This window comes from Stigmatopora nigra, chromosome 5 (assembly GCF_051989575.1).
Source record: "Stigmatopora nigra isolate UIUO_SnigA chromosome 5, RoL_Snig_1.1, whole genome shotgun sequence".
NCBI lineage: Eukaryota > Metazoa > Chordata > Actinopteri > Syngnathiformes > Syngnathidae > Stigmatopora > Stigmatopora nigra.
In genome coordinates, this window is record NC_135512.1 from 3,988,868 (window position 1) to 4,011,537 (window position 22,670).

General features: G+C 36.8%; 1 protein-coding gene across 1 annotated transcript; it reads left to right on the forward strand.

Moving 5' to 3' along the window:
- The first annotated feature begins 1,496 nt into the window (after positions 1 to 1,496).
- Positions 1,497 to 21,392, forward strand: LOC144196801 (disintegrin and metalloproteinase domain-containing protein 10). The gene is made up of 15 exons (XM_077717250.1): positions 1,497 to 1,707; positions 2,360 to 2,507; positions 3,231 to 3,349; positions 3,412 to 3,561; positions 7,771 to 7,862; positions 8,488 to 8,610; positions 10,447 to 10,539; positions 10,981 to 11,149; positions 16,495 to 16,658; positions 18,781 to 18,952; positions 19,042 to 19,186; positions 19,787 to 19,970; positions 20,148 to 20,247; positions 20,438 to 20,658; positions 21,133 to 21,392. The coding sequence occupies exons 1-15, from the start codon at positions 1,647 to 1,649 to the stop codon at positions 21,244 to 21,246; spliced, it is 2,055 nt and encodes a 684-aa protein (XP_077573376.1). The 5' UTR covers positions 1,497 to 1,646; the 3' UTR covers positions 21,247 to 21,392.
- Positions 21,393 to 22,670: the final 1,278 nt, after the last annotated feature.

Here is a 22,670-nt window from a genome sequence, read left to right on the forward strand (position 1 = left end):
TTTTGGGTGGGTCCAGAATTTTAGACGTCATTAACTCAGGCCCGGGTGATCCTCTTTTGGCCAATCGTGGCTTAGAGGGAGGGGTGGCTCAGTAGATGATTGATTGGGGGGCTGCAGAGGATTTGTGTTGAGTGTATAGTACGTATGGAGTGGTGTCGTATGTTGTGTAGCGTACCTCAGGCCAAGAGGATGTCCTGAATACATAGGGTGCAGTGTTACGTCATTTGGTTTCATCTTTACACACACACACTACACTTGGGGGTGTAATGCATGGCCCAGATGTATTCATTTTCCGTCATGCTTGTCCTCACATGGGTTCACGGGGGAGCTGGAGCCTATGGATTGGAAGAATTGGTTGGTGAACATGCAAGGCCAAAACAGGAATGGCGGAACCCACCAGCCTTTTATGAAAATATAATAAAACAGCTTGTTTTTGTAAGGGGTTCTTTTCAATGTCACAGAATTATGTCAAACACAGTATAACCTTTGTTTAAATTGACTTCATTTCCTTCTCAAATGTTTCCTCATTTTGCAGTAAACTGACAAAATACCTCCCACGGAGTTATAATTTTAAACTTCCTTACCGGGATTATTTTGGGACACTTCTGAGAATTTTTAGAGTCAGAATTGGGTATATTTTATAAGGGAAAATGGAGAAAAGGTCAAGATTTTGCCAGCTAATATTGAGGTAATTTCTATTTTGATCTAGGCTAAATGTCAGTGTGCATTTTTTTTAATAGTAACACTAAAATAAAAAACGAAATTTTGACTCCAAGAGCCAATGAATGACGTTTGATGGCATAAAGAATTTTAAAAAAATCTTCTCGACTCAAATAAGCAGTGTTGAAAAAGGAAAATGAATATTCAAATGTATATTTAGTTTGTTTAATGGTATAACTCGGGGGTGGGCAAACTTTTTGGCCCGGGGACCACATTGACTTTAAAAATTTGACAGATGGGCCGGGTCAGGACAAGATATGATACAGATAAAAAAGTGCATCCGTTAACAGTACATATGAAATTCAAACAGAAAAAAAGGACTAAAGTATTAACATACTCATCACTCATCATTAAAGTAAAAAGTATAAAGTACAAAGTCAAGTAAAAAGGAATGTATTAAGAAATATTAAAATGTAATTTTAAAAAAATAGAAGGGCTGTAAAACACAAAAAACAAAGAAGAGTGGACAGAGCGACTGCCACTGGCTTCCATCTTGGAAAAACACAAGTTTTTATAAGTAATCCGTGGCTTTATGGGTATCATCTATTTTTTCTTTGTGCCAGTACTTTGTATTATAAACATACAAATGACCAAATAACCATGTAAGTAATTGCATGATCTTATCTTCAGGTCACAACTTGATCACAAATTCTTTTCCCATCACTTTCTTATTAGATTTGTTATCTCCCCTTAAAAACCTACTCCAAAACGCTCGTCGTACACCCGCGTGCAAACGTACAAGTCTGAATACGTCTCTCCACTGCACGACTTCAATTCCAATAAGTCGCATTCCAACATTGGGAGACTACGAGATCGAGACCGCTTTGGTCGGAGAGGATGACAAAGAAAAAGAAAAAGTTGGGGACGTGATCTAACAGGAAGCCAAACAAGAAAACAACAAAGTGACCTCTTCTTTGGAGGCCGCCATGAGGCCTCAAATTTGCTGCCTGTTGATTTTGTTGGTCGACTGTCAGGAGCGCATTACAGGTACTAGTGTGTAGATTAGTATTTCTTTCTGTTTGTCCAAAAGGAGTGGTCTTTCTTTCTTTTTTTTCTTTTTGTGTGTGCATTGTTTATAGTTTTATAGCTGTGTGTGTGCCAAAGTGTTGTGAAATGATAGGATGAGGGGTGGGGGGGGGGGTATTCTTCTTGTACTACTACTATTGGCTTTTACAATACTAACTTCCCAGGAATGTCAGTACTCATAATAGAAAAATTGCATTGCTAGAATATGGTGATTTTTTTTTAAGTCTTCTTTTACTTTAAATTTAGAGTAAAAAGCAAAATAATGAGAAATACAAATATGAACCAAAAGTGATTATGACTCATACTGCCATTTACTCACCCATTAGTTTCATTTTTAAATATAGTATTTTTTTAGTAGCGCAAAAGGTAAATGTGGGAAGTTGATAAAAATGTTGCTTAAATTGCAGTTGTATTTTTGTAAATCACAATACTTCTTCCTTTGACTCAACAGGATAAAAAAATACACAATTACCTTTATATATTGAAGGCATAAAGCCTACTGTATATGTAATTCGTAAAAATCATGTTTTTTTGTCTCACAGATGAATGTATACGGAATTTAATTTGTCGTTTTTGATTAAAAAAAAGCTAAACATTTCATTTTATTCGCCAGGTTCCTTAAATTCCATTAGCCCCTACATAAAACATTATGAAGGATTATCATATAACAAGGAGGATCTTCACAGAAAGCACCTGCGAGTTCGTAGAGCTGCACAACCTCAGAGACACACGCTAGACTTGGACTTTACTGCTTTTCACAGGTTTGGACTTCTCATTTAAAAATATATAAAAGTGCAAAAGGCATTCTACAACAGGGAGTCTGTAAACTATTTAAAAACAATACACAGAGCAGAAACCTGATTGGTTAAACAACAAGGAAAACAAATAGTGGCCCTTGAGGACTGTTTTAGGGACTCCTTGATTTACAGTAAGAAATTGAAAAGTCTAAAATTAGTGTTTGTATCTCTCCCGGGACTAAAACAATTAAAGGGACCTGTAAAAGTCAACAAAAACAGGCGAACGATAACTCATAATTTAAACAAGACCTCAGCATATCTTAAGAAATGCATACTCTACTTTTTTTATACTGCCAATACTAGATTTAGCTAAGTATATTAAATTGTGGGCAAAGCCAAAGAATTTGAACCTCATTTTTGACAAGGAAAGACAGACAAAGATGTTTTTTTTTGTCTTTGCTGATGAGTATAATGTGGCAATAGTAATAATAAAAGTAGAAGAACACAATGTACACACTCAAGTGACTTGCATATGTTCGGCATTTATGTTTAAACTGCAAAATACCAAGAGCAATCTCAGTGAGTGACTCTTCATTAAAAAAAATGCGTTTGTGCAAGTTTTGGTTTGTTTTTACATATTTTAATCTTTCACTATGTGCCCTGAAGCTGATTTTCTATTGCTTTAAAGTTTGTTTAACATTAAAAGCTCTGCTTTTTTATATAAGCTTCTTTGTTTGGTGTCTTTAGAATATTCCGACTACGTCTACGACGAAATACAGCGACATTTTCCAGTGACTTTAAAGTAGTCGGTGAGGACGGCGCCACGGCAGCTGACCTCTCCCACTTATATTCAGGAAAACTGGATGGTGAGTTCATGTTTGCATGAGGGTGCTTCAGTAGAGCTCACTAACCTTGTTGTATCTTGAAGGTGAAGAGGACTCCTCATGTCACGGGTCCGTGTTACGGGGTCAGTTTGAAGGGAGCATCTACACCGACAATGTCATTTATCATGTGGAAGCGGCCCAAATGTACAACATCACTGATCACCACTCCATCATCTATCGGGAAAAAGACATGGGTGAGAAAATTATCTAGACGCCAATGTACTGTATTTTTACGACTATAAGGTGCACCGCATTATAAGGCGCACCTTCAATGAATGACATTTTTCCATATATAAGGCGCATTGTATTATAAGGCGCACTGTCTATTTTGGAGAAAATATAAGACTTTTAAGTGCGCCTTATAGTCGTGCAAATACGGTAATTGCTATTGACTTTCAGGTATGAAGCACTCACTACACAGTCACCTCTAGAGCCAGCCATTGTTGATGTTTTGGATTTTTTTGTGTAAAACATAGAAAGTGATACAGTGAAATTATAATGTATTTTTATTCACTTTTAACAATTGTTAAAAATCTGCCTAATTTAAAGAAGTAATTAGAATTTCCATTAAGGGTACATATTACATTTTTTTGCTCACATTTACACAATTTTAAATCAAGAAAACTAATCCATCATGTCAAATGTATCTTATAGCCATCAATAGGACTGAAAATATTAATAACAGAAATATTTGAGGGGGAAAAAGTCCTATGTTAATTTAATGGAGTCTTAAAATCAAATATAACAGGCCTTTTTTTAATGGTGTGTTTCCATAAAGGACAAATATTCAATGTTTTTGCTCACATTTACACAATTTTAGATCAAGAAAACTAATCCATCATGTCAAATGTATCTCATAGCGACCAATATGACTGAAAATATTAATAACAGAAATATTTGAGGGAGGAAAAAGTCTTATTTTAATTTAATGGAGTCTTAAAATGAAATGTAACAGGCCTTTTTTTAATGGTGTGTCTACATAGAGCAAAAAGTTCAAGTATGACATTCTACGCTAGACTAGATTTTCACAATTAAATTGACATTTTGGCGACAAGTTCCAGAATGTTTTAGTTTACTTGAGGTCATGAAATCTAACTAATCTCAAGGCTCGCTTGAAAAACATACCACATGAGAAGTACCCAAAAATAATAAGATAAATATGATGTGATATTGAGGGAATTGGTGACGGAAACCACCCAAAAAAATGGGAAAAGTAGTATACATCCATTCCAAGGACAGATTTTAGACAATAGCCAGACTTGTGTGTGTCAATATCATTTAAATAATCTTTCTTTTATTGTGCAACATGTCTTTGTATTTCTGAGAAATGAGGGTCAATTTCCTCCGATTTTTGAATGGAAGCACACGTGGCCTCGCTTCATCTCCTCTTAGACAAAACCTTGACTTGGATAGCCTTCGATAGAATGACAACATCCTGCTCTTTCATGCAAAGTCCAGGTTATCTCACAGGAAACGCTAAACAATCTAGCACGCCGTGTTTCATTATAACAATCAAATGGTGTATATTTCCACTTTCTATACACGTGGCCTGAAAGCACTGCTCTTAAATATGTCATAAAAATAGTTATCATTAGTCATCAAATCAGTTAACCTCATAAAAAAAACAGTTCTTATCACAGTTTATTATAATTTTATTGTGCGTATAGCGTATGTTTTACAACTTTATGAGTTCTTGGCCATTTATTTCAACCACAAAATATTAATACTGTACTTTTTAAATGATGTAGTCATTATTTTGTCATGTCATTGGCTGATTCGTTTGGCTTGAACCTCTCATTTTTTCTCGTGAGACTAAATTTGGACGTGGGAAAACTACAGCAGTTAACTACAAATCATTTTTCAGTAGAAATGGCTTTTCCAGGAAATTCAAGGTTTTGGAAGGCTAGTTTTTACACTAAGTTTTACTTGGATAAGATTAAGTGAAATTGTGCTAATCCTTAGCGCAAATGAGTAAAAAAAAATCATGTTATAAGTCTGATAGCCTGATTTTGATGGATTGGTACAATCTAATCAAGCGTTTTCTATCGTTGAGGGTCAGCGGCTAAACTGACGAGGCATTGCACGCCCCGTTTTTTTTCGTACGACTGTGAACATGTGAAAGTGATTTAAGGTCACGTGACTCAACAGCAACTACAGGAATGTAAAACTATTTGTCTTAATTGAATGCTCAGGGATGGTGTTGATTCTATACCAACATTACCAGAGTAACACTACTTAAAATAGTCATTTAAGGAGTTTTTGGAAGAATTTTTGTGCGATTTTGGGCTGTGTAAGATGATTTAGAAATGTGGACTAATGCAAATAACCCTTGTGTGAGTCGGCATGATTGCAGAAAGAGAGAAAGTCAATTGTGTAAAAGCTGTTTTTAGTGAAATCGAGGATATCATCCAACTTTTTGCAGACAGCCCACTGGGACGCTCACATTTCCAAATGTAATTTTTACGCTGTCTGATGCCGAGTGTCCTTAATGGGTTCAATGGTTTTTCAAAAGAATACAAAGTGTTTGTAGAGAAATATGGAGACAATTTGTTTCTCGCAATGACATCTGGCAAGATGGCGCAACCTTTAAGGATGTTTGGTGAAGAATTTGCCCTCTAACCAGATTGCCAAATCATTTCTAGTCGTTTTCCTTCTAGATTTAAGTACAATTAAATCCTTCAAACGACAAAGCTTGCCCTTGTCACATTGACTTAAAAAATTTGATAGATGGGCCGCGTCAGCACAAGATACGATACATATAAAAAAGTGCATCCGTTAACAGTACATATGAAAAAGGACTAAAGTATTAACATACTCATCACTCATCATTATAGTAAAAAGTATAAAGTACAAAGTAAACTAAAAAGGAATGTATAAAGAAATATTAAAATGTCATTTAAAAAAAGATAGAGGGGCTGAAAAACAGGAAAAATAAATAAGAGTGGACAGAGCTACTGCCACTGGCTTCCATGTGACGGCGCCATCTTGGGGGAAAAAAAAAACATTATTTGGACAACATCGGCGGACCGGATTATAAGGCCTCGCGGGCCGGATGTGGGCCGCAGGCCGTAGTTTGCCCATGTCTGGTTTATATGGTAGATCCATGAAGACACCGTTTTCAGAAAAGACTTTCATGTAAAAGACAATTGCTCAAATTATGGGGAAGGAATCTAAAAAAATTCTTAGGCTATTAAAAAATGGATCATTCAAAAAAAAAAGACATTTATCCTATAAGTTTATAGCCTTAAATGACATATCTACAATTTAATATCTTGGGAAACACCATATCAGAAAAGAATCCCTGACATAAACCCAATCAAGCACTTTTTTTTGGAAGAATGAAACAGTAACCCAAAAAAATGTTGGCAAAATTGCTCTTAAAATCCAACAAACATCCTGTAGAAAGTTTTCCTGGAAAAATGGAGGCGGTTAGTGTACGTCGGGGATGAAAAGCGCCTCAATGCAGTACTTCCTCATAGTTTTATGGCCAGGTGTCACAATACCGCATGAGTACAATCATGTTTACAAGGAAGAAGCTTTTAGCCCATGTCTATTTCAAGATAATCAGTTGGCTCTTACAACCGCACAACAAGCACGTCCTACACACTATACGAGTTGTCTTCCGCTAATTCTTGGCTGCTCAGATAAAGACAGCATTTTTTATGACTCCGGCATTACTTTGATTAGTCAATTGTTTTCCTTCCCGACGTAACAAAGTCACGTTTTAAGTTTTTTTTCATATCATATCTTTTGTGGTGTGAAACTATATTGGGTTTTCAGGCTTATTGGATGTTATCAATCAATTTTAACAACTTGTCAAGGTCGCGGGGGTGCTGGAGTCAATCCCAGTTGATGTCACACACTTGAATTATTTCTAAATATGGTGGATGTTGTCTATGAATTATTTTCAATGCAATGCTTTATTGACACAAACACTTTTTTTAAATTTTATGCTTTATATTCTTCATAAAGTGCCTTTTTCAACTATATAACGCATGTTAAATAACAAAAAAAATAATCTCAAATAACATGAAGACGTTTTATTTGGATATAGCTGACATTTTTGATAAATATCTTGATCAAAACCTTCATTTCCATAGTGCAAAACATCAAATATATCAAAACGAATTATTATACAGTCAAACTCTGTTCATATTGTAATCCTCAAGACTTTTATTTTTTCAAATTTTGGAGTTTTATAGTTGATATAGTTCACCTTAACAGTGGAAAGTTTTGAAACATTTATCTTGCTTTTTTATGTTATAAAAACCTGGCACATAAACAGCACTGTGTCGACTTTTATAGACACTATAAATGAGTCATTACAAAAATATAGTGTAAAGTGTGCTGACAGTGACATTATATTATTCTAACATCCTGCATGTTTTTGTATGTATATTTAGTCTTCCCCACAACAAAAACTGGACTGGAATCTGGATTTTGTGGTACGGAACGTCTAAAAATGTTTTCCCAAAGCCTCAACTCTGGTGATCAGGTAGGAAAGTTCTAACCTTTCAGGTTATATCTGGTTAAAACTGGTTAAATTTGGTTAAATCTGGTTAAATCTGGATAAATCTGGTTAAATCTGGTTAAATCTGGTTAAATCTGGTTAAATTTGGTTAAATCTGGTTAAATCTGGTTAAATCTGGTTAAATCTGGTTAAATCTGGTTAAGTCTGGTTAAGTCTGGTTAAATCTGGTTAAATCTGGTTAAATCTGGTGGAATCTGGTGGAATCTGGTGAAATCTAGTTTAATCTAGTTAAATCTGGTTATTCTCGTGATTTACCCGGCAAAGATCGGAATAGTTTATAAAGAAACATAAGAAATACCAAAAAGTATACGTGCTCTTTCCTCCCACTGTACTAATTACTACTCCCAAAGGTATAAACCCTTATTGTTCATGGGCTAGTGGGGTGTCCCCCAATGTCCCTTTCAACAATGGCTTCCCTAAACAATTCCATGAATCCATTTTTAACAACACACCACACTGTACAGATCATTTCCAGTCTATGGACATTTTTGAAATGGTCTGAGCAGATGTCGTTCCCAACGGGGAGTTAAAAGTTTGTGTTCCTGTCGTCAATATTTCCCCCGTGTGACTTCCTTACGGCGTCCCACAGGAGGCGACAGTGAACCGTACGAGAAGGATGGTGGACCAGGACAAAAGTAGCTGCCTGTTGCATCTCACTGCTGATCACCGCTACTTTAAGAAGTATAAATCTGTGGAAGCTGTTTTAGCTCAGGTGACCTTTGTGCAAATTTTCTTCTGCTCTGTTCTTAGCAACAAGTTAAATGGCCTAATTAGCTTTCCAATTTTTCAGATAACTTTCTACTAATCTGCAGCCAGATTGAAACTCTAATCTCCATAATTCATAATGATTATACTTGTGCAATGTAGTACAATAGAATGAATGTTATTATGCTGGACTGTAAACATACACACACATTCATGTATTCATGCATTCATTTTCTAAACCGCTTATTTTTTATTATTTTTTTACATTGAAAGCCACTTCATTTAAAAAAATTGCAAATATGTTAACAACATTTATTGTGTCAATGTTTATTTTTGTCTAATGAATTTGAAAATAATCTAAAAGATATATAACTGACATAATAGGATGATTATGCTTGTAAGTGATGGCATTTATTATGTTTAAATATTATTTTTTCTATTGTTAAAGAACCAAAAAACACTTAAATTCTTTTACAAGTTGTCTTTTAACGTGAAGGTCATTTATACATGCGGTCTGTCCATTTAAGTTAAGATAAAGGTTGCATTTTATCCACATTTCGGGGAAAAAAAGGCAGATTTTGTTTGTGGATAGCCATAATATAACAATTAATTAACATTAAGGTCGAATCAATTCAAGGTTTTGAAGACTATGTACATATTTACAAAAATATTATAGCTCTTATCAACTTATCCACACAATAAACTGCTTAATTATCACCCATTTCTGACATGACATTACACAGCATAGTCAACTTATCAAAACATAACACATTCCATGTTATTTTTAGAACTGTACTACTACAAACAATAATTGTGAATCTATCTTTTTAAATCCTCTAATGTCCTTTCAACATATTCCCTTGACCTCCTTTTGCATTCTTTCCATCACGTGCACCAACTGACATGTTGTTCCTGGTCCAAAGCCAGATTTTACTAAGGTGGACTATCAAAATACATTATAAGTGACCTGTAGGTTTAAATAGACAAAAGCTTGTTGTCAATGGCTGCTGGCCTGTTTTCATCATCTCCTTTGTCCAAGGTGTCAATATTTACAGTGAAGGAAATTCTCCCACTGCGTCCCCCTCCTTCTCCCACTGCGTCCCCCCCTCAAACTGTCACGCGTGACCGCTTTTCACGTGCGTCGTTAAGCGTCGTATGACCTCTACAGAAAACACCTCGTGGTCTAATTGTGACCTGAATAATATTATTAAATGATTGTAAGGTGGGGGGACAAGATTAGTAAAATTGCCCACCCACCTGCCTATGTTGCACTGACTTTTTTTTTTTTTACACACAGACAGGGGTTACTATAGGTCAGGGGTAGAGAAGCTATGGCTCGCGAGCCATATGTGGCTCTTTTGATGGGTTTATATGGATCTACGCGAACCTGTGTGGTAAAATATGGGAAAGAAACCAAAGTCCCAAAGGCACCAATGGGAGGAACTACCTCTAGCGCCTTTTTAAATCATAATTTTTCTTCTGTATGCATTCTCTCATTGATACTCATTGATTAGCAACAGTGAAATACTGTTCTCAAAAGAATTTAGAGGGTTATTTTTTACTTTCAAAGTGGTGAAATGAATAATAAATGCTCACATTTTTATGTATTTTGACTTTTAAATTCGGAGTATGGCTCTCAAGGAATAATGTTTGAAAATATGAATTGTTTATGGCTCTCTTTGTCAAAATATAGGTCATTTGATGCTGTTTAGCGCCATATTGAACCTGACAAAGTTGAATATGATGGGAAAGTTTATTTTATGTGCTTTTTGGCTACTTTTTCAATACAGTAAACTGCAGAAATCCTCATAATTAATCCTCTTAATTCTATGGTTTGTTCCAGGTTGCTTCCTACATGCGAGCTGTCAATGACATTTACGACAAAGTGGAGTTTGATGGAATCAAGCTGATCAACTTTAAAGTTAAATCTCTCACTGTAAGAAACTAATATTGCATACTAAAATCTTCTTTTCTGTTTTAACACTTCATGACAACAAAAACAAAGAAAAAAAATCTTCTTAGTTATGCTAACGAAAGATTTTAAGAACACCATAACTTAAATTCTTCAGTTCTTATAAGCCATTTTGAGTAAATAACATGGTAAACTTGATTAAATGAGTACAATTAACTTGTGGGCATTCAAAATAATATTATATTTATTTACAGGCCAGTTTATACGTAAAATGTTGAGTTTAAGTCACTTTAGGGAAGTCCACATTACTCAAAATGTTATGTTTTCTGTGTTAAATGCTTTTTTTCCATTCCTTTTCCATCAAAACTTGAAAATACTTGTGAAATTAATTGACTTAAAATGTCTAATTGTCAACTATTAGTCGCATGCACTAAAGAGGAATTAAAAAATATATTTTGTCATCAGGTGCTGACCGAGGAGAACAAAGATGATCCTCTGAATCCTCTTTACATCGGCCCAGAGAAGCTACTGAGTCTTTACTCAGAAAATAACTGGGGTAACTTCTGTCTGTCTTACCTCCTCACCAACCGAGACTATAGTGGAGTCCTTGGACTGGCCTGGGAGGGCAAGACTGGTAAGTTGCAACAATAAAAAAGCCTTACAATAGGTCATATGATTTATTCTTATCACTATATTCTCTTCCTGCACTTTTATTTTATCTAATATAAGGATTACCGTATTTTCACGACTATAAAACGCACTTAAAAGTCTTAAATTTTCTCCAAAATAGACAGTGCGCCTTATAATCCAGTGCGCCTTATATATGGAAAAAACTGAAAACCAAAAACGAAAACCCACCACTGTCGGATATTAAACAAACACAAACGCCTGAACTGAAACAATACTGTTAAATATGCAGATCAGCCATCTTAGTTTACAAAATCTTGCATCATATAGCTCCTCCCCCAGTGCAAGATTTTATCCAAAAAAAATCCAAAACATCAACAATGGCTGGCTCTAGAGGTGACTGTGTAACGAGTGCTTCATATCTGGAAGTCAATAGCAATTACCGTATTTTCACGACTATACGGCGCACTTAAAAGTCTTACATTTTCTCCAAAATAGACAGTGCGCCTTATAATACAGGGCGCCTTGTATATGGAAAAAATGTCATTCATTGAGGGTGCGCCTTATAGTCGTGAAAATACGGTAAATTCAATTTGAAACGTGTTCTCACTCAACACCGCGGCATAAAACTCCAACTAAGAGAAAAGATGGAAAACAAACAGCAACAGGAAGACCAAAGCTTCATCAAAATATTTGACTTGAAAGCTTAAATAATATTTCTCTACTCTGAGTCAGTCTTTGAATCTCTGCATGGCGTTCCATTGATTTATTGCGATCGTTTGGACTCTTAAATGTTTCGTGTATTCCCTTAAGAAGAAAAGCTTTCCACTTTTTAACAAAACATCACACTGTTGTTGTTGCTCTGTTAAATAGGAAGTTGTAACGAATAAGTGGTTGAATCCTTAATTCAGTCTTGTTTTGCAGGAAGTGTTTTGGTTTCAGGGACCAAAACAAAACGTGAGTAAACTAGCCAATTGAGAAGGCTTTTCTTATGCATATAAAACGCCTCAGCATTGTTGTAAGGGATAACCCACTGAAATTTAAGATGGTGGGGGGGGGGGGGGGGGTAAATAGTACTGACATCTGCCCTATTTTACCACCATAATAACCGTTATTTCCAAAAATACTGCAAATGTACAGTTTGGAAAATGGCAACCTGTATGTAAATTAGAGGGGGATAATGTAAAAACTTGTAAAGTGCAATTATTTGTCATTTAAAAACAATTTTGAGTGGCACAAAAAGTTATAAACATGATTTTCCAACTGTTAATTCACTCATTAACTTTAGGAATGTTTTAGCCAAAAAGTCCCTTCAATGCTAACTATTTTGTGATATGAATTTGATATATAAGCACTTGGAAATATACATTAATCAAAGGCCATCTTTATATACTTTTACCTCCTCAATTTTGCAGAATTTCTATGCCCTCTAACTGTCAAACAGCAGGAAATTCTCAAATTGCACGACTCGTGCTGATAAGAAAACTCTTCCTGTCTACTTTTCATATTCCGCTTTTGATTGGCTAACCCACGGGGGGTGCTTGAGAGCACACTACAACCACAATGACATGCGATTAGGCACCAATGAACCTTTGACACCCGAACACACCACCACCATCGGCACCACCCCCCTAGACGTCTCAGGGGGCTTACATTCCACAGTATGATCGCCATGGCGACGTCTCACGTGAGGAGTACAACTTTGCGACCAATCAGATCGCTGTAACTTCTACTTTACTTAACTTCAAACGTATACCGACCTCAAACGACTAAATGGTTGGGTATCTCTCTCTCTCTGTCTCTCTCTTTAACCCACTTTAAGCTTTTTTTATGGCCTTTTCTGGCTAATGTGTGCAGCAGCAGGTTGCGCCATACACATGCATGAAAACACCACCCCCCATCGATCATTCCAAACTCCTCCTCTAGTTGAGTTTCATATGTCAATGAGGGCTTGGGGGGTTGGGTGCTAAAACCATGGTAAAATTCCATTTTGCCTTAAATGGATGGAAATATCGGTAGTACTTCAAGATACTTTGAATGGCTAAACTAAGTTAAGGACTGTTGTAATGACTTGATTCTTACTATAGGGAATTATGACCAATTTTTGGGTTAATTTAGGATAGCAACCCTAAGTTGCATTGGTTACGCTGACATAAAACAGCAAGCCTGTGCTGAGTAGGGTTGATTTAAGGCCATTCTATCTTCTCCACTCCCAAATACCAGATGTAGTATTCTGATACGTAAATCCAGCTCTGTACGGGCAATTTGGGGGTCAGATTAAGCCCCCAGTTTATGCAAATGTTGATTTATTTACTTATACGAATCAGTTCAATATGGCAAGTCATGGAAAGGCTCAACACAAGTCAACAGGAATAGCAAAAATTAAGGTTGAGAATATTTTGCAAACTTGAGTACAAACTGCATACTTAAATCTGCTGCTGCTCCAATAAGAAACATGTTTTTATGTCTTTTAATGTAGAAAAGGGGTATAAATGCTGAGGAGCATTGTAATGTTTTTATTACTTTACTTTTTATTCGTACTGCAATGGTAATTCATTGACAGTATATTTTATTACTTTTCTTAGTGGTCTAAAACTGCAGTTTATCATAATGTTAGCACTTGTATTACATATACGCATCGTTATTTTATATTTTAGATGGACGGGCTTGTTTACTTTAAACTTTGAAGTAAAACAAGTATTTTTCTTAACTATTTAAACTATTGTTGGACGTTTTTAACTATGACAAACACAACACCAATTTATTTAAGTGTAACTCAAGTGGATGACAGATTTTCTTGAGCCTGATTGTTGTTGACAGGTTGTGGGTTTGATTCCCAAATCTGGCCTTTTTGTGTGAAATTTTCGTCAATCTGAAAATTACCTAAAAATTCACAACATAAACTGCAATAAAAAGCAAATGAATAAATAACAATGTTAAGGTTAATGTTATGCCTAAAGTTTATTTACAAATGTGTTAATTGTTAAAAAACATTGAATTTTCATGATTTTGGAGGATTTGCATTGCGTATATTATGATAAAAACCAAAGTATTTTACTCCGAAACAACATTTGCATGTAAAATATTTCTCATTAAAACTATTATAAAAAGGTAAACAAGAAGTAATACAAGTGCTTCTTGTTTTCAATTTTTTTAACTCAAACCAGAGCCAAGATGATTCCTTTTTTCTTATACATATGTGTTTGGTTTCAATAAAAAATCCCTGCTAAAATTGAGCAATCCTCCCAACAACCCAAATAACTTTCTTGACAAGATTTATCGACTCATCCTTGACATTGAAATGTTCTGTCTTATCATCAGAAGGTCAAGAAAGTCAAAAGACAGTCAGAACCAAGTAAAAAACTCATAAATCCTCCCCCCTTTGTGCCAGGAAAGCGTATCCATGTAACAATTTTCAATAACATATTCAAATTTAAAGGTCATTGAACTTTGTAGGAAAGAAAAATCCACCGGACTATTGTTAGTTTGTTTTGTTTCGGACAATGTGAGAACATTTCATGCCCCTCAGGAGAAGTGTAAAAACCTGACGTGTACTCAAATGTTTCCAGGATTTCAGATGGTGTTCCTTTCTTTTAAACACGTGTCATTTGTTGTTGTTGTTGTTGTTAGGCAAAGCGATCTGGATGAGAATTTGTTTCTGGATGTGTTTATCCATGCGACTAATAGTACAAACCTTCCATGGTGACTCTTCTGTGGCCAAGACGAGTAGAAAAAGGGAACAAATATGTGCAAGCCAGCTTGCCAAAATCCACAGCAGAAGCCTTTCAAAGCAACACTCTTTCTAGGAATTGTATCTCCTTGAATGAGCAATTCGCAGGGGGGCAGTGTGGAGAACACTTTAAGCTGAAAAGAGCTGTGTGCTGGTTCAATTCCCAATTTGTTAAATGCCGTTTGCCTTTTTTTTTAGCCGTCAATACACGTGGTTAGGGCAATAATATTGATTTAAGAGGCTCGGGTGTGCGTTTTTTGCTCATTGTTACGTTCGGAGAAAAGGGGATCGAGTCGTGGGGTCATTTTTGTTGTTGTTTCCGGGCTTTTGGACGTCACAATCGCACCGGAACGCCGCGAAAACATGTTAATGGGAGATCCAGATGCCCACAGCTGGTTCCCACAGTTATAAATGACACATGGTGACCTTATAGTACTTTGAAATGGGATTAGATTTAAAGAGAAAAGTACCTTTACTCTAAAATTGGGGATTCCACAGGTCAGGTTGCATAAGGTGTTACATAAAAATAAAAAAAAATAGAGTACCTAATGTAAAAGTCACATGCTCGGGCGTGATGAACATATTGAATTGGCGCCCTGGGGCAATTGCAGCAACTGAACGTTAGGGGTGCTCATGGCCTGCTGCAAAAAAAGAAGTCTTAAGAAAAATTACATTTATTTTTAGTCACTGGTATTGACAGCAAAGGATGTTTATTTGAACTAAGGCACCAAAAGTGATTGTTTACTGCATGGATTGTGGAAAATATTGCAGCAAAATTCCCTAGCTCTATAAGGGAAATTTTCTGTTATGATAATGATACCAAATTTACCATTGGCGGAGAAATTATTAACAAAACTGCAACTATTGCTACAAAAACTATGATTTTCTACTGATAGACAAACACAGGTAAATGGGACAATGGGTATTAGTGATGTCATAAGGAAGGGCAGGTAATTAAGGATACTGACTGGCATTGATTGGCTAAAATACTACTATTATTAATATGTTAGCCAGAGAAAATTGTATTTAAATTTTTCATCCGTGTAGTATTTTGGACACACTTGATTCTGTCTTTTTAAAATCTACAAATTAGTATTAGTAATCCCTATTGAATGATACACATGATGTATGTCCCTTTAAATACTATGAGGGGAAAGGATGTTGCTATGCAGGATGCTATACAACTTCAGTAATCAGTGTTGCATTATATTTCGACACGTGCTACCTCCGGAAAAACTTTCAAGCGTCATCGTCTCGAATTGCCAGTCGTTATCGGACGGCCATGTCATGGGCGCCTACTTAAACCAATAGCTTTCTCTCCTACTAAGTCCTTTAAATGACGTCACGTGACGTCCGTGCTTTCACGTGAGGGTGAGCAGCTGGTGGTAAACACCCGATATTACCTTTTTAAGAGCGTTATATAAAGCTAAAGTTGGAGTTTGTGGACTGTTGTTTGTGGGCCTTGTATGAAGATAACCTCTGTAAACAATGTCTTGTTGGTTTAAGGTACTTCCCGTAGATGAAGGTCGGTTATGTAACCTTGCCAAAGGAAATGATGTACAGTACTTTAAAAAAAGACACCAAATTTAGTGGTCTGCTTATTCTTCTCTTGTGGTCTTCAGGTAATTGGGGAGGAATCTGTTCACAGTACACAACCCTTCGCAATGGCCGCAATTCCACCCTGAACACGGGCCTAATCACCATTCAGAACTACGGACAGTTCCTGCCTCCCCGCCACGTCCAATTGACCCTGGCTCACGAAATCGGACACAGTCTGGGATCGCCGGTTAGTTAATACCGTCGAAAAAATATCAGCTAAAACCTGTCAAACACATAGAACCAAACAAGAAGGAAATAGCCTAAAACCTATTTTCCTGCCTGTCTTTTCAGCCAAGCCAGTCTTTGTGTATATTCCCATTTTGTCCATATATAGGGGCTTTGCTGAAACCCTTTTCAGCGCTACCGTCACTAAGAAATCTCCATGACAAAACCCACAGCATGTGCACACACACACTGATGCACGTATACACCTTTATGTACGTTATGACGAGAAACACCCACAAGCCTTTTCACTCTGCTAAACCGGGCCTCCCTTTTGCACAATTCCTTGGAGTAGTAAAAAAGAATCCGGTAGAGGTACTCCCGAGCTGATTAGTTCTACTTGGTCAGATTCTGGCCTCCCACTGGACGCACATGAGGAGGTTTGAATCATTGCGTCATAGGCATGAAATCCAAACAGCGATTAGCAACCCTGTTTTCATGTCCTATTCAGCCAATGTCCTTTTGGTAGTATTTACACTGTTAGTAAACAGTATATACTTTGAACTAGCCATCCACGAATAATGATGCATTTCTGTCCTGCTCACAAATACACAGTGAAAAACTTCTTGAATCTAAAGGAAGTGCAATTACAAGTTGATTGGACCGTGGTTTCCAGTTTAGAGACATAAGTGGCCTTTTCCTTTGAGGGTGATTAAAGATGTGAACACACCCTTGTTCAAAGATATTTTCGGATGCAAAACAATGACTTGATGCTCCATTCTGATGTATTTATAAATATATATATACACATTCATAGTATCGTAGTTTCACGACTATAAGGCGCTCCCTCAATGAATGACAATTTTTCCATATATAAAGCGCACTGTCTATTTTGGAGAAAATTTAAGACTTTTAAGTGCGCCTTATAGTCGTGAAAATACGGTAATTGCTATTGACTTCCAGGTATGAAGCACTCACTACACAGTCACCTTTAGAGCCAGTCATTGTTGATGTTTTGGATTTTTTTGTATAAAATCTTGCAGTGGGGGAGGAGCTATAAGATGGAAGATGTTGTAAACTAAAATGGCATATGCATATTTAACAGTATTGTTTCTCTTCAGGCGTTTGTGGGTTTTTTTTTAATATCCGACAGTGGTGGTTTTTCGTTTTTGGTTTTCTGGTATTTCCATATATAAGGCGCACTGGATTATAAGGCGCACTGTCTACTTTGGAGAAAATTTAAGACTTTTAAGTGCGCCTTATAGTCGTAAAAATACGGTATACAAATTTGATGATTTTTTTCCTTCTTCTTTAAGATGCATTTTGTTACTGGTTGAACTGAAACATTGGAATAAAATATAGACCAAAAAGGGAAAATTAATCAAATTATTATACATTATTGCATTAGGGTAGGACCATTACTGTTGGCCTTCCAACCTCGAGAATGCATTCTTACTTAGGGCAAGCTCTATCCATGGCATTAGCAGGAAAAAGGCTCTGAAATGTTTTATTTTTTTTCTAGAAGAAAACAAAAGGGCTCTTGCTGTTCTTTCAATGTGAAACATAATAATCCCCTGCTTTTCCAGGGTCATCACTTAGTACAGCCAACTTGACATGATACGACAAAAACATCTGCACCTGTGGATTTTCAGTGACATTGCATTTTAGCATGCTCAATGACTTCACTGGATGAAACCTTGCTGCCATCTTGGACAATAAAGTTAAAAACAGAAAACCAAAAACGAAAAACCACCACTGTCGGTTACTAAAAAAAACACAAACGCCTGAACTGAAACAATACTGTTAAATATGCAGATGCCATCTTAGTTTATAACATCTTCCATCATATAGCTCCTCCCCCACTGCAAGATTTTAGACAAAAAAATCCAAAATATCAACAATGGTTGGCTCTAGAGGTGACTGTGTAGTGAGTGCTTCATACCTGGAAGTCAATAGCAATTACTGTATTTTCACCACTATAAGGCGCACTTAAGTCTTAAATTTTCTCCAAAATAGACAGTGCGCCTTATAATACAGTGCGCTTTATATATGGAAAAAATGTCATTCATTGAGGGTGCGCCTTATAATGCGGTGCGCTTTATAGTCGTGAAAATACGGTAAGTCAGCTTTGATATCTTTCTTCACAGCACGATGAAGGCTCTAATTGTGGCAACCTGGGTTCCCGTGGAGGGAAAGGCAGGTACCTAATGTTTCCTCAGGCCACAGACGAAGTGCGTGAAAACAACGATAAATTGTCCACCTGTACCATCGATCACATTGGCTATCTTCTACGCCTCAAGAAGGACGACTGCTTCGTGGGTGAGCACGTGTTCACATTTACAAGCGTGAGTCACTATAAATATTATCTGGGGATTGTCACGGTATTTATATGCTCGGTCTCTGGCCAGTTAGCGATCAGCCCATATGCGGCAACCAGATGGTGGAAGAAGGCGAGGACTGTGATGTGGGTCACAATGACACGGACATCTGCTGCTATAGTGCCAAAGAGCCCGTTGGGGTGCAGTGTCGACTTAAGCCAGGAAAAATGTGCAGGTATATTGTGCAAAAGGCTCCACCCCTGCCATTCAAATGTGGGTTAAATACTAGGAATATGAATCAATATCTTCAGGACGATACCATATCTATCCATTGGACATTGATAGGGTGTTGTCATGATTAGTTTTGAGTCAATTGAAGGGCCTTTGATCACTTTAATACAATATTATATATTATTCTATGTTATATATTGTTGTATTTTACCTTAAAGTATGGGTATTTCACTACAAAATGTAATTTTATGGACCACAAAACGTAAAAGGGTGAATAGATATTTGGCATAATATAACAATATTGATTTGTGAAGCATAATAGTAATTATTCACATTCAGACATTTGAATAAAAAGCATTTTTTTTAAAACTGGCACATCTCAGATGACAAAATTAATTAATATTTGGCATTTGGATTGTTTTGACTGCATCTTTAACCAATTAATCCAGATTTATATTTCCTTAAACCAATATAAAACATCTACATGATAGGCTACATCGTCATTAGGTAGAAATCACCCAAAAATATAATTGCCATGTTAGAAAGAGTACCCTAAAAATGACTTTTACATACCTTACACTAACATGTTCCTCCTGTTTTCTAGTCCCAGTCAGGGTCTTTGCTGCAATCAGGCCTGCAGCTTCAAGTCAGAATCTCAAACCTGTGACGAAGAGACGGACTGTCAAATGGAGAGTGTTTGTTCTGGATTCTCACCATTGTGCCCTGATCCAAAACCTAAGAAAAACCTCACTGTTTGCAGTAGAGGGACTCGTGTCTGTCTAAATGGGGTAAGACCAACAAAAATAACTGTAATAATCCTATCTACTCATTACCTACCATTAATGACCGATCCATTTTGACTAGGAGACACTCCCATCCACACCCTGTCAAAATGTCTATCCCCACCAATGGTACTAAAACACAATCATTGACTATTTCTCTGACTGTTGCTTTGAACACTGTAGGTGTGCGCCGAATCTGTTTGTGTGAAACACAACATGGAACAATGTGACTGTCCAGGTGATTCCAAGAAGCAGAAATGCCACATGTGCTGTCAGCAACCCGGTAATTTCCTTGTTGGATCCTTCTCCACGTCTATTTACACTTTCCTAACATACATACTGCTGTTTATTTGCATCATGGCCACCACTTGGTCATGTTATTTTCCAGTAAACTCAAAACTAGTATGTTGTTTAGTAGCAAAACAATGTATGTTTCATCATTTATTGCTATTACCTGTATATTTTTTGGGCAGGTAAACCTGGGACATGTGCCAGCACCACTTCCTCTGTCTTGTCTCGCCATTTCCAGAGAAAGGCATTGCCCCTGGTGGGCGGAGCTCCGTGCATGGCTAACCAAGGCTACTGTGACAAATTTCACATTTGCCGTCTGCTGGATGCAGACGGCCCCATCGCCAGGTTGAAGAATTCCTTCCTCCATCTTGATGAGTTTGAAGACCTGGGAGAATGGATGGAGGTGATCAGAAAGTGGGATTTGAATAGGAGAAAAATGGCAATAATGCTGAAAAATTATTTAAATGCATTTGTAAAGATCATGTAGGGAAAATTAGTTAATAATGCCTATCCATGATTTAATTGGAGATTAAGATAAGGTGCTTGATGCATTTTTTACAATATTTTCTGAGTAATGTAAGCAATTTGTCTCCTGTAGATGTTTGAATGTAAAGTAGCTTGACAGCGTGGCAAATCTGGAATGTTCATCTGGTTTTAAGGCACCTCAGTGAGCATTTTGGAGAAAGGAACAACTCTCAACTATAGTACAAAACTACTATATTTGTGTTCTGATTCATTTTCCTCATGTGTGTGAAATATGCTTTTTGATTTCATTCAGTTTGGGTCACATGCAGGGACTTTTTGATCTAAATTAGAGAAATATTGTGTCCTCAAATTGACCAAAAAATGTGTTTTTTGTTTGTTTTTGTTTTTACAGGCTCACTGGTGGGCGATTTTGCTGGCCATCCTGACACTATCTGCAGTAATGGGATGTACTGTTTGCCTCTGTAGCCAAACTCTGGATACCAGAAATCTAGAGGAGCTCACTTAGTATGAAAATTCGCGAGTTATTCCTTAAAAAAAAAAACAAATGAAATGTATTAGAATGACATCTACAGGATTAACCAACTGACATTTGCAGCGTCTCAAGACGATCGTGGTCTAATGTGATTTTAGCAAGTTTACCAGGATATACTTTGATATGAAAATCGTTTTCATAGCTGCAGATAAGTCATGTTCCTTCATCTAAAACAATCATAATTGAGACAACATACCTTAAAAAGATGGGAAAACACGCATTAAACAGGTGACAATTCTGCATTGATTGAGTCACAAGTGCGTGTCATTTCAGACCAAAGCAATCGAATGATGATACAAATCGATCTGTAGAAGCCAGAAAAACAAAAAAGGCGATTCCTATACCCCATTGTGAATTGTATTATTATTTTTAAATAACATAAATGTACATAATATATATAAAGAATATGTCAACACAAATATAAACAGTTGTTTGTTTTGTACCAAAGGTCTGATGCTCCATGTCACAATTTATATATCAAGTGACATTCATTCATTCATTTTCTCAAACAATTATCCTCACAAGGGTCCCAGGGGGGTGCTGGAGCTTATCCCAGCTAACTAAGGGCACCTGGCAAGAGACACCCTGACTTGTTGGTCAGCCAATCACAGGCCACGAGGAGACGGACAATCATTCACGCTTACACTCATGCCTAGGGCCAATAGAGAGTGTTACAACTAGCCTAATATACATGTGGGAGGAAACCAGAGTACCCAGAGAAAACCCACTCAAGCCCGGGGAAAACATCTAAACTCCACACAATCAAGACCAACTTGGGATCGAACCCACAATCCCAGAACTGTGAGTCCGACACACTGCCCACTTGATCACCAGACTGTCGTCAAACGGCATGTTTGCAGTAAATTCATGTCTTGCGTTTGTCCATCAGCAATCCATCTGACGTGTTAGCGCACAATTTATTGCCTGCTCATATTACTTCCAGCACATGTAATGGAAAAAAACATGAGGCACTGCCAACTGCGGCCAAAAGCAACCACAAGGACCTTTGCGTTCCCTGCAGACGCCCGGTTGTCATTTGGAGAGGCGAAAAAGTCCAGAGGAACTTTCACCTCATTTTGTCAACGTGTCCTTGTCGTCTTTGAAGCCCGGCTCAAATGGCTTCTCTGATGGCTGTCCAGGTTTCCATCACATTGGTGTTATACTGGTGGAACATTGATGACCTTTATTCCAAATACTACACAAGGGCTCACTTTGTTTTGATACATGTTTTTAACAAAACAATCAATATTTACATTTAAAAACCATAAGAAAAAATATGTCATTTTAAAACAAATCAAACACTCAAAAAAGATGTATAAGTGATTTCAAAATATAAGTTATACATTATTTTGGATTTTATTGTGCTTATGAAGTATTCAAAAATACTCCAAAACAAC

Coding starts and splice junctions, on each gene's coding strand:
- LOC144196801 (XM_077717250.1), top strand. CDS start 1,647: ATGAGGCCTCAAATTTGCTGCCTGTTGATTTTGTTGGTCGACTGTCAG. Junction 11,150..16,494: donor GGCCTGGGAGGGCAAGACTG/GTAAGTTGCAAC, acceptor TGTGGTCTTCAG/GTAATTGGGGAGGAATCTGT. Junction 18,953..19,041: donor GAAGGACGACTGCTTCGTGG/GTGAGCACGTGT, acceptor GTCTCTGGCCAG/TTAGCGATCAGCCCATATGC.